This window comes from Heteronotia binoei, chromosome 4, assembly GCF_032191835.1.
Source record: "Heteronotia binoei isolate CCM8104 ecotype False Entrance Well chromosome 4, APGP_CSIRO_Hbin_v1, whole genome shotgun sequence".
Lineage (NCBI taxonomy): Eukaryota > Metazoa > Chordata > Lepidosauria > Squamata > Gekkonidae > Heteronotia > Heteronotia binoei.
This window is the reverse complement of record NC_083226.1, coordinates 18,472,699-18,484,848: the sequence shown is the minus strand read 5'-3', so window position 1 is coordinate 18,484,848 and position 12,150 is coordinate 18,472,699. Positions and strand designations below refer to the sequence as shown.

General features: G+C 46.8%; 1 protein-coding gene across 1 annotated transcript in view; it reads left to right on the top strand.

The window, feature by feature from the left end:
- WARS2 (tryptophanyl tRNA synthetase 2, mitochondrial) overlaps positions 1–12,150 on the top strand; it is a 43,920-nt gene that overhangs the window by 20,848 nt on the left and 10,922 nt on the right. The window contains exon 2 of the mRNA XM_060236343.1: positions 657–914. Coding sequence (XP_060092326.1) covers positions 657–914 — 258 coding nt within the window. The remainder of the gene's footprint in view (positions 1–656; positions 915–12,150) is intronic.

Below are 12,150 nucleotides of genomic sequence, written 5' to 3'. Positions count from 1 at the left end.
TCAGTTGTATAAATTTATCATAATTTTTGTGTGTGTGTGTGTGTGTATTTAGCAGACCATGTAATTATTTTTCCAAATAAAGAACTCTACATGTTGATTACTTAGCATAGGCTTAAAACTTTTGCTAAAGTAGATAGAATACATTAGTAAATAACCTTTACTCATAATACAAATAATCTACTTTCCATTTCTGTTTAAATTCTTTGCTTAGTCTTTTGTTTACTTGATTTGTTTACTTGATTCGCCATTACAGCATACTCAGCTAATTTGTCACTCCAAACATCTTTTGTTGGACAGTCTTCTGTTTTCCATATAGAAGCAAATTGTGTTCTTGCTGTGTTAAGCATGTATCTGAATAATTCTTACAGAAAGGCAACTTTGAGAGCGTAACTCACTGGGCAAGGTTGTTCTATCTGAACCTCATTGGAAGGAATGGGAATTCCTGCACATGTGGTACCTCATGAAGCAGATGTGACATAGCCATCTAGGCTTTGGAAAGGGATTATTCCACACTTCCTATATTTGCTGTTTGTGCATGTGCAAATGGATGTAGACATGTTTGTGTGTACCCACATAGATACAGGTGCCTCTGTATTGCTTACGCGCGACTGTTGCTAGTCGATATTAAACAGTATTGTGTTGTGGTTTTGTTACAGAATAAAGGCCTGAAGAGGATCTTCTCTGGGATTCAACCCACTGGGGTCCCTCATTTGGGGAATTACCTTGGCGCTCTCACAAGCTGGGTGAAGCTACAGGAAGAATGCAGCTCTGTGCTATACAGCATCGTGGACCTCCATTCCCTCACAGTTCCAAGAGACCCAGCCGCCCTTCGTGCCAGCATCCTAAATGTCACAGCAGTTCTCCTGGCCTGTGGCATCAATCCACAGAAGTGCATCCTTTTCCAGCAATCTCAGGTCAGTGCATGTGTCCAGTTTATTAAGCCCCATTGAGGTGCTCTGTGTTTGCGTGGGCGTAGTGCGTCTCTGTGCCGTCTCCTCTGTATCTGCTTTCAAAGTCCACTTTGGGTAATCTTTTAGGGTGCTTTGGTCGATCGAGCTGTCCAATTAAAGCAAGAATGTTAAATGTGCAGCCCGAGGGTTGGATCAGGCCCCTGGAGCACTCTTACCAGGCCCGCGAACGACTCACTGTCATCTGCTTCCTTCTCTCTCTCTCGCTTCCTTCCACTTCACAGCTTGCTTTGCCAGGCTTGCTCAATCGCACAGGAGCTACAGAGCAAAGCCTCTGTTTTCTCCATTGGCTGGCCAGCACATGAAGCAACTTATATGCAAGAGCTCTCAATGTCCGGCCATTTCATGTTTTCCCCTGGGTCCTGGGCTCAAAACGTAGACCATGAGATTTCTGTAATATTGCAAGAGAGCCAGTTTGGTGTAGTGGTTAAGTGTGTGGACTCTTATCTGGGAGAACCGGGTTTGATTCCCCACTCCTCCACTTGCACTTGCTGGAATGGCCTTGGGTTAGCCATAGCCCTGGCAGAGGTTGTCCTTGAAAGGGCAGCTGCTGTGAGAGCTCTCTTAGCCCCACCCACCTCACAAGGTGTCTGTTGTGGGGGAGGAAGGTAAAGGAGATTGTGAACTGCTCTGAGACTCTTCGGAGTGGAGGGTGGGATATAAATCCAATATCATCGTCTTCTAATCTTTTAAGCATCTTTTAAGTTTTTTTTTTAAAAAATCTTTGATCGTGTTTGTCTATGCCCTTCATAAAATTTCTATCTCTGCTACCTGGCGTTACATTTTATGGAACACGTGGCCCGGCCCGACAAGGTCTCGTTTATGTCAGATCCGGTCCTCATATCAAATAAGTTTGGAACCCCTGAATTAAAGCACGGCGCACATAGGCTGGCAGAACAATGGCGATTTTTCCAGTTTGCCCTCCAAAACGGATAAATTTCACCAAAGAAAAAAGTGTAGGAAAAGCTTAAAAGAAACACAGGCTTCAGTTCTGGGGTAGAGGGATCCTTGCTTACCGACTGCGAGAATCTGGCTTTGGTCAATCAAAATCAGCCCTCCCATGAGGCTTCTCATTGGGTAGTAGCCAAGAGTTGCAGCATTACAAAAAGGAAGAAACAACAATTAGAGTGGATAGAAAACAAAACGGTGAATATGAGGCCCACCCCCTTATTCCATCAGAAGGAGGGATTCTGGCATCGTTTAGTTCCAGATTAACACACGTTACCGCAAAAGAGAGGGAAGATGGATTAACTGGGGCAAAGCTTACAGTTCTAGATAGGCAAATTCTCACCAAATCTTAATTCGGTGGTGGCGCCTCGCCTGAGGAATGCCTTCCCCCTAAAGACCAGCCTGGCATCTACCCCATTGGCTTGGATCCTGTGAACAAGTTCTTGGTGTGCTAGAAAGTCTCTGCCAGACGTACCATGCTGTCTCTCGCTCCAGGGCTCAGGGAAAACCATCGATCTCACTCCAATCCTGGCGCAAGAAGACGCACATTCCGTGGCAGAGATGAGAATGCACAGAATCAGTTTGTGGGATGCAAGCCACTGTCTTTTAAGCGCCAGGCTAAAATGCTTCCGCACCCAGGCTTTTAACAAAGGGCTTGATCTTTGGACATCGCTCTCATAGTCTGCTCCTTGCCCGAGAAACGTTTTGTGAAACTCGTTTCAAGGGGCTCAGGGTTTGAGGTTGTTTCAGTGCGCTGACTGGGACATCAGTGATGATTTTCTGCAGCTGTTTTTGTTACGTTTTACTTTGTTACCAGCCCTGGGAGGGTTCCTTGGGGAGATGGCGTAGAGGTTTTCTCATTAAATATATAAACTGGTTGTACCAAAGGGGCTATATTTGCCAGAGAAAACATAGGGAAAAAAGCACATTGAATGAGGATATGTATCTTGGAAGAAGCATTGCAGATTTATACCCAGCCCTTCTCTCTGAATCAGAGACTCAGAGCGGCTTACAATCTCCTATATCTTCTCCCCCTGCAACAGACACCCTGTGAGGTGGGTGGGGCTGAGAGGGCTCTCACAGCAGCTGCCCTTTCAAGGACAGAGTCTCAGAACGGCCTACAATCTCCTTTACCTTCCTCCCCCACAACAGACACCCCGTGAGGTGGGTGGGGCTGAGAGGGCTCTCACAGCAGCTGCCCTTTCAAGGACAGAGTCTCAGAGCGGCTCACAATCTCCTTTACCTTCCTCCCCCACAACAGACACCCTGTGAGGTGGGTGGGGCTGAGAGGACTCTCACAGCAGCTGCTCTGTCAAGGACAGAGTCTCAGAGCGGCTCACAATCTCCTTTACCTTCCTCCCCCACAACAGACACCCTGTGAGGTGGGTGGGGCTGGAGAGGGCTCTCACAGCAGCTGCCCTTTCAAGGACAGAGTCTCAGAACGGCCTACAATCTCCTTTACCTTCCTCCCCCACAACAGACACCCTGTGAGGTGGGTGGGACTGGAGAGGGCTCTCACAGCAGCTGCCCTTTCAAGGACAGAGTCTCAGAGCGGCTCACAATCTCCTTTACCTTCCTCCCCCACAACAGACACCCTGTGAGGTGGGTGGGGCTGAGAGGACTCTCACAGCAGCTGCCCTTTCAAGGACAGAGTCTCAGAACGGCCTACAATCTCCTTTCCCTTCCTCCCCCACAACAGACACCCTGTGAGGTGGGTGGGGCTGAGAGGCTCTCACAGCAGCTGCCCTTTCAAGGACAGAGTCTCAGAGCGGCTCACAATCTCCTTTACCTTCCTCCCCCACAACAGACACCCTGTAAGGTGGGTGGGGCTGAGAGGACTCTCACAGCAACTGCCCTGTCAAGGACAGAGTCTCAGAACGGCCTACAATCTCCTTTCCCTTCCTCCCCCACAACAGACACCCTGTGAGGCAAGTGGGGCTGAGAAGGCTCTCACAGCAGCTGCCCTTTCAAGGACAGAGTCTCAGAACAGCCTACAATCTCCTTTACCTTCCTTCCCCACAACAGACACCCTGTGATATGGGTGGGGCTGAAGAGGGCTCTCACAGCAGCTGCCCTTTCAAGGACAGAGTCTCAGAATGGCCTACAATCTCCTTTACCTTCCTCCCCCACAACAGACACCCTGTGAGGTGGGTGGGACTGGAGAGGGCTCTCACAGCAGCTGCCCTTTCAAGGACAGAGTCTCAGAGCGGCTCACAATCTCCTTTACCTTCCTCCCCCACAACAGACACCCTGTGAGGTGGGTGGGGCTGAGAGGACTCTCACAGCAGCTACCCTTTCAAGGACAGAGTCCCAGAACGGCCTACAATCTCCTTTACCTTCCTTCCCCACAACAGACACCCTGTGATATGGGTGGGGTTGGAGAGGACTCTCACAGCAGCTGCCCTTTCAAGGACAGAGTCTCAGAACGGCCTACAATCTCCTTTGCCTTCCTCCCCCACAACAGACACCTTGTGAGGTGGGTGGGGGTGGAGAGGGCTCACACAACAGCTGCCCTTTCAAGGACAGTCTCAGAATGGCCTACAATCTCCTTTACCTTCCTCCCCCACAACAGACACCCTGTGAGGTGGGTGGGGCTGAGAGGGCTCTCCCAGAAGCTGCCGTTTCAAGGACAGCCTCCGCCAGAGCTATGGCTAACCCAATGCCATTCCAGCAGGTGCTGTCAAGAGTCACTCCATCTTTGTTCCTCTTGCCATATGTATCCAATTAGTTAACAATCACACAATGCTAATGCTGTGCTTGTTATGCTGGCTATTGCTTTGAAGCATCCCCACTGCTTATCTAGAGGGAGGGTGGCATGTCTGGGAATTCGTATGTTACTATGCAACCAAGGACAAGGGAGCTGGTGGAGAAGTAGCCGAAGGGGTAGATAACAGACACCTGGGGTGATGATAGAGTAGGAGGGAACCCGCGCAAAACCCCCGCTTAGCTTGGCATGCTTTGCTTGAACTGTAATGGTCAGGGCAAGGGGTTATAAGACCTGGGAGCTGGCAGGAGAGCCAGTTCCAACAACGCCTGTATCCGCCTATGATGCTGGAATAAAACCTTGTCTTTTCCTTGCCTCTGCAAGTGGAGGAGTGGGGAATCAAACTTGGTTCTCCCGGATAAGAGTCCACGCACTTAACCACGACACCATAATGGCTTGTTTATCTTATTTACTGGTTGTTCACCTCTCGTACGCGTTACAACAAATACAGCCCCGTAGCTGATGCTTCATTTACTTTCCCCATGCCTCTCCCTTTCCTTTGCACCTTTCTCACAGCGTGGCAGTTGAGGGCTCTTTTCCCTTTATGTGCTCTTACATCTTGAGTGCTGCTTTGTCATTTTAATAGTTCAGTTACCTTTATTGGCATTAAAGGAGAGATAAAAGAGAAAAATTAGATGTACGCACATAGGCATACAAATAGATGAAGCATGCAAACATGAGTCAAGACAAAAGAACATTCTAAAAGGGTCTAAAATCTATACAAAAATAAGTCAAAATTATCAATCTGTCTAATAAAAATTTAAATTACAGTACATTACTGCATATGTAAGAACCCCGTGGCGCAGTGTTAAAGCTGCAGTACTGCAGTCCTAAGCTCTGCTCACGACTTCGATCCCAGGAGGAAGCTGGGTTTTCAGGTAGCCGGTTCGAGGTTGACTCAGCCTTCCATCCTTCCAAGGTCGGTCAAATGAGTCCCCAGCTTGCTGGGGGGAAGCATAGATGACTGGGGAAGGCAATGGCAAACCACCCTGTAAAAAGTCTGCCGTGAAAACGTTGTGAAAGCAACGTCATCCCAGAGTCGGAAACGACTGGGTGCTTGCACAGGGGACTACAGTTACCTTTTTACTGCATATAAGAAGAGCAGCCTACAGAAACTTTGCCACAGCATCTGTTGTGTTCCCATCATTGTTGTTTAGTAGATACAGCCAGTATCATAATGCCCCTGTATAAATCGATGGTGCGGTCTCATTTGGAATACTGTGTACAATTCTGGTCACCGCACCTCAAAAAGGATATTATAGCATTGGAAAAGGTCCAGAAAAGGGCAACTTGAATGATTTAAGGGTTGGAACACTTTCCTTATGAAGAAAGGTTAAAACACTTGGAGAAACGTCGACTGCGGGGTGACATGATAGAGGTTTACAAGATTATCCATGGGATGGAGAAAGTAGAGAAAGAAGTACTTTTCTCCCTTTCTCACAATACAAGAACTCATGGGCATTCGATGAAACTGCTGAGCAGTCGGGTTAAAATGGTTAAAAGGAAGTCCTTCTTCACCCAAAGGGTGATTGTGGAATTCACTGCCACAGGAGGTGGTGGCGGCTACAAGCATAGCCAGCTTCAAGAGGGGGTTAGATAAAAATATGGAGCTGAGGTCCATCAGTGGCTATTAGCCACAGTGTGTGTGTGTGTGTGTGTGTGTGTATATATATATATAATTTTTTTTTGCCACTGTGTGACACAGAGTGTTGGACTGGATGGGCCATTGGCCTGATCCAACATGGCTTCTCTTATGTTCTTATGTACAGCAGTTTATATGAATCAGGAAGCTCTATCAAGAATTAACGATGAAATCCTGCGCCGAATCTTAACATAATGACAGCATTCTAAGAACACACGAGACACAGTATTGGGGTGTAGGATTGTAGTGTTCTTGGATGCATTGCGTGGGCTGCATTATCTACAGCATTGTACAACTCTAGAAAAGGCAGAATACTTCACTGATGCTTGTCTGGTAATATCACTTCTGTGTTATAATGGAAGGTTTTTTGGTGATGTATGAAACTTGTTTTTTTTTCTATATAAACAAATACAGTTTAGACTAGCGTAGTGGTAATGCCTGTTCTCGCCTGTAGATAGTTGTGTATACCCAAGGCACTCCTTCTGACATCGATTGCAGAGTTCAGTCTTAGTTTCTTGATTAAAAGCATCAGGTTTTTTGCTTTAAACTTTGTCCTTGGTTGGGTAATTAGATATCCAAATGTGTACACATAGTTCATATTTCATGTACTGCACTGTACTACCCAGCATCTATGCCAGGGGTGGCCAACAGTAGCTCTCCAGATGTTTTTTTGCCTACAATTCCCATCAGCCCCAGCCATTGGCCATTCTGGCTGGGGCTGATGGGAGTTGTAGGCAAAAAACATCTGGAGAGCTACCACTGGCCACCCTTGATCTACGTGATATGTAAGTAATATTGTAAAAAAAAAATAAGCGCAGGTCTTCAGGGTTTTTTTTCCTTTGGCTGAGTAAGATGGAGTAAGCTAAGTAGGGTCTTTGTAATGCATGTATGTCTCGGCTTTATTTACAAATGTGCAAGAGGGGTATAGGGGAAGCAAATGAGGAGGTGGCAGAATTGCAAATTCTGCGTAAGGTTCTCGAGGGGCATATGGTTGGAACTGGTCGAGGTTCTACCCCCGTTTCAGCTGAACTCCCATCTGATTTCAAGGGTCCGATTCAAACCGAAACTCTCTTTGTAGTCTGCTTTGAAGCTGGCGTTAGTGTCACCCATGTCCCTGAACAAAGCAGGAGTCAAGTGGCACCTTTAAGACCTACAAAGTTTTATTCAGAACGTGAGCTTTTGTGTGCTTAAAAGCACCCTTCTTCCGACGAGGGAATAAGGTACAGTGGACTGAAAAAGATGACGTTGGTGGGTGAAGAGGGCAAACTGGGATCGTATGGTGGAACAGTGTGACAAATTAGAAGGCCATTTGGTTTGGATAGCCGTAAAAGGTAATAAAAGCTGCCTGCTAATTGATGTCGCTCTAAGTCTAGGTAAATTAACAAAAGGACATGTATTTTCTCGTTCTTGTCCCCCTAATTTACTTCTCAGCGCCATTCTATACATTGTCTCTGATTGTTTGCGAGCAAAGTGGCCAAGGCTAGCCCAATGTGGTTAGCTCTTGGAAGCTAAGCTGGACTGGCCAGAGTTAGTACTTGGATGGAAGACCACAAAGAAGTCCGGGGTTGTTAGTTGTGCAGAAGCAGGCAGGGCTGTAGCCAGGATTTCATGTTTGGTGGGTCCCACAGCAGGATTTGGTGTTTTGCGGGGGGCACCCTGTTTGTGGCCCTGGCCTCTTGACGCTGTAAGGTGCCTTGAGTTCCACAAACTAACTCCCCCCCCCCCCTTTGCTCTGCATGCTGTGTTAGGAAAAGGGAGAGGGGAAAAAAGGAAAAGACCAGCAGCAATACTTGTTCATAGTAGCGGGGAGAAAAGGGGACAGATTGGGAGCGCTCCAATGGAGGAGCCATATAGACGGAAGAGGGGGTTGAAAGGATGGGCCTGGGCCCCCTGGGCACTACCGTAGCTATGGGCCTAGAAGCAGGCAATTTCAAACTACGCCTGGATATTTCTTGCGTTGAAAACCTCGAAAAGTTGCCGTTAAGTCAGCCGCAGTTCAACAGCATTTTTCTACATGCACCGGTAGAATTTCTACATGCACCAACGGCGTTTTCTACATGCTTACCAAAAAGAGCCCTGTAAGCTCTTGGAGGAATGGCTACATCAGGGGGTGTGGCCTAATATGCAAAGGAGCTCCTGCTAGAATTCAACCTCCGGATTAAGGTATGATTTCTTATATGCTTTAATGAATTTACATTTGGGATTGAAGTTAAATAAACAGGAGGTTTTTCAGAACAACTGGCTCTCTTTCTTGATGTCACTGGGAAACCAGTTTTTTTTCCTTCCCCCAGTGAAAACAAATGCCTGTATGAAAGGGTTTCTGCACCTCTGATTTACCCAACACTGTCAACGTGATTTTTTTTTCAGAGGACAACGAAACGAAAGTTAAATTTCCCCAGAGGCATCCCTGATTACGTTCTGAAACCAGCAGCGAGTTTTTAAACCCTTCTTCTAATGCCTTGCTCTGTTGCAGACTTCAATTTAATTTACATTTGCACGTTTTTCTGTGCAAAGGCGGCATTAACAGTTTGTAAATAGAACATGAAAGGGAACGTCTAGTCAGATGCATCAGGGCTTTTAAAAAAATTTACACCAACCTTACTGTTTCTTTATTCACTGGATACTAATAGTCTTTATGAAGAGCCCCTTGGCACAGAGTGATAATAATAATAATAATAATGCTTACCAAAAAGAGCCCTGTAAGCTCTTGGAGGAATGGCTACATCAGGGGGTGTGGCCTAATATGCAAAGGAGCTCCTGCTAGTTTATTTATTTAATTTATTTATATTCCGCCCTCCCCGCTGAGGCAGGCTCAGGGCGGCTCACAAGACATGGTGCATACCATGATTACAATAAAATACAGTTAATACAATAAAATATAGTTAAAATACAATTAAATTACAAATTCATAAGTTAAGTAAATAAGTTAAAACCAGTATAAATTGAAGGTGCTGCAGTTCAGCACATTTATAGAGATGCCTAGATGTCATTACCAGGATTCCACCTTAAAAGGCAAGTTAGAAGAGGACGGTTTTACAAGCCCTGCGGAACTGATTGAGGTCCTGCAGGGCTCACACCTCCTCTGGCAGCTGTTGCCAGTACTGTAGTCCTAAGCTCTGCTCACGACCTGAGTTCAATCCCAGTGGAAGCTGGGTTCAGGTAGCCAGCTCGAGGTTTACTCAGCCTTCCGTCCTTCCAAGGTCGGTCAAATGAGTCCCCAGCTTGCTGGGGGAGGGGGGAAGTGTAGATGACTGGGGAAGGCAATGGCAAACCGCCCCGTAAAAAGTCTGCCATTGTGAAAGCAATGTCACCCCAGAGTTGGAAACGACTGGTGCTTGTACACGGGACTAGCTTTACCTTTAATAGTCTTTATGACTCATTTGTTATTTGAGCACTATAAATACATTGTTATTGTTGTTAAACTGCCTGGGTCCTTATGTCTCCTTGGTCATGATTAAACAGTAATAAGGAAAACTGAGTGGTTGGGAGTGGGCTCTGCCCCCCCCCCCAGACAGACCCTTACCGAGTGGTGGCACCTTCCTGGTCCCCTGCTGTGTGACAGTGGTGTAGTGGTTAAGAATGGTAGACTCTAATCTGGAGAACTGGGTTTGATTCCCCACTCCTCCTCCACATGGAGAGCCTGCTTGGGTGACTTGGGTCAATTGCAGCTCTCTCAGAGTTCTCTCAGCTCCACCTACCCTGCGAAGTGCATGATGTGGGGAGAGGAAGGAAAAGGTGATTGTAAGTCACTTTGAGACTCCTGGAGAGAGAGAGAAAAGGAAAGAAAAGGTCCCCTGAGCAAGCACCAGTCGTTTCTGACTCTGGGGTGATGTTGCTTTCACAATGTTTTCACGGCAGACTTTTTTACAGGGTGGTTTGCCATTGCCTTCCCCAGTCATCTACACTTTCCCCCCAGCAAGCTGGGTACTCATTTTACCGACCTCGGAAGGATGGAAGGCTGAGTCAACCTTGAGCCAGCTTCCACCGGGGATCGAATTCAAGTCGTGAGCAGAGCTTAGGACTGCAGTACTGCAGTTTTAACACTCTGTGCCACTTTGAGACTCCTGGAGAGAGAGAGAAAAAGCAGGGTATAAAAAGAAGAAGGGCAGATTTATACCCTGCCCTTCTCTCTGAATCAGAGACCCAGAGCGGCTTACAACCTCCTATATCTTCTCCCCCCCACAACAGACACCCTGTGAGGTGGGTGGGGCTGAGAGGGCTGTCACAGCAGCTGCCCTTTCAAGGACAATTCTTGTGAGAGCTGTGGCTGACCCAAGGCCATTCCAGCAGCTGCAAGTGGAGGAGTGGGGAATCAAAACCGGTTCTCCCAGATAAGAGTCCACGCACTTAACCACTACGCCAAACTGCCTATGGCTGACCCAAGACCATTCCAGCAGCTGCAAGTGGAGGAGTGGGGAATCAAACCTGGTGCTCCCAGATAAGAGTCCAAGCACTTAACCACCACACCAAACTGGCTCTCCCCACCAACTCCTTTTCTTCTTGGTTTGCTGTCCATCTGGTTTCCGATCCTTGTTTGTTTGAGGGTTGGAGGGGGAGAATGGGGTATAAAATCATATTTCCCCCTCAAAAAATATGACAAAATTATGGGCTAGGAAAATGAATCCTTCAAACAGAGCAATGTGGAAATTACTAGGCATGATTAGAATGTGCACTGAACAGTTGCCAGACTGAAAATGAAGAACTGATTCAGGAAAACCCATTAAAATGCTATTTGGCCAGATTTATGGGCACATTTAAGTGCTCATTCCTTTTATACAGAGGAAATAATGGTCCTTTCCCCCAAAAAAGGCACCTGCTTCGGATGCCCTTATCTTTCCCATCACCACTTGCCAGTGACTCAGTCGTCTCTATGGCTTGGGAAATGGCGGATGAAGCCCAGATTTGTGTGTTTCCTCCTCCTCTTCCCCCCCACACACAAACTTCCCTCTTTGTTTCCAGTTCACAAGGAAGCACTGCTGCTTGCGATGTTAGAGTAGCTGAGCTGGACTCTGTGCTTTGGAAAGGGCTTATGATGGTTTTTGAAGGAGGGAGCCACGAAACCGTGTCGGTTGCCCGTTCAAGTGGCGCAGTCAATTGTGTTAGTGTTGGGCCCGAAACCGAAGGGGAGAAGAACAGGGCTTTGGAGGACCCCAGTTTGTCTCTGTTAAGCAAGTTAGTTTCAGGAGCCACTCGCAAGTCGACGTTGATGTTTTCTGTCAAATCCTTTCTTGTCCGCAGCTTCAAAACTTTCTAGCTCTTTCTTTACTACGCCTTTTAGTCGCAAGCTGTTTTCCTTTCAGTGGCCCTTTGGTGCACACATGTTTTTGTGGTTTGTTATCTTTTTTTTTGGCTTGTGTAGTGCCTGCCAGCTAGGTGGCGGCCATTTTTCAGAACTCACCCATGGCCTGCTGGATACGAAGCAGCAGATTGTGAGACAGGAAGTGTGTTTAAAAACTTCCCCGTTTGCCCGAATGGCACCTTGGTGGAGATAAATGACAAAACAGGGACAGAGAGAAAGACTAAGCAACCAGAAAACACCAGATATCTCCCTTGTTCGATGAAAACAATGCACTTAATTACACAAATACATGAAAAATACACAAAACACTAATAATACATATGGCAAAAAATGTCAAAATGTTGTAACACATACACTGTTGCCAATAAATACAATGGTCAGAATTGTCCACAGCTTCAAAACTTTCTAGCTCTTTCTTTACTGCCCCTTTTAGTCGCAAGCTGTTTTCCTTTCAGTGGCCCTTTGGTGCACACATGTTTTTGTGGTTTGTTATCTTTTGTTTGGCTTGTGTGGTGCCTGCCAGCTAGGT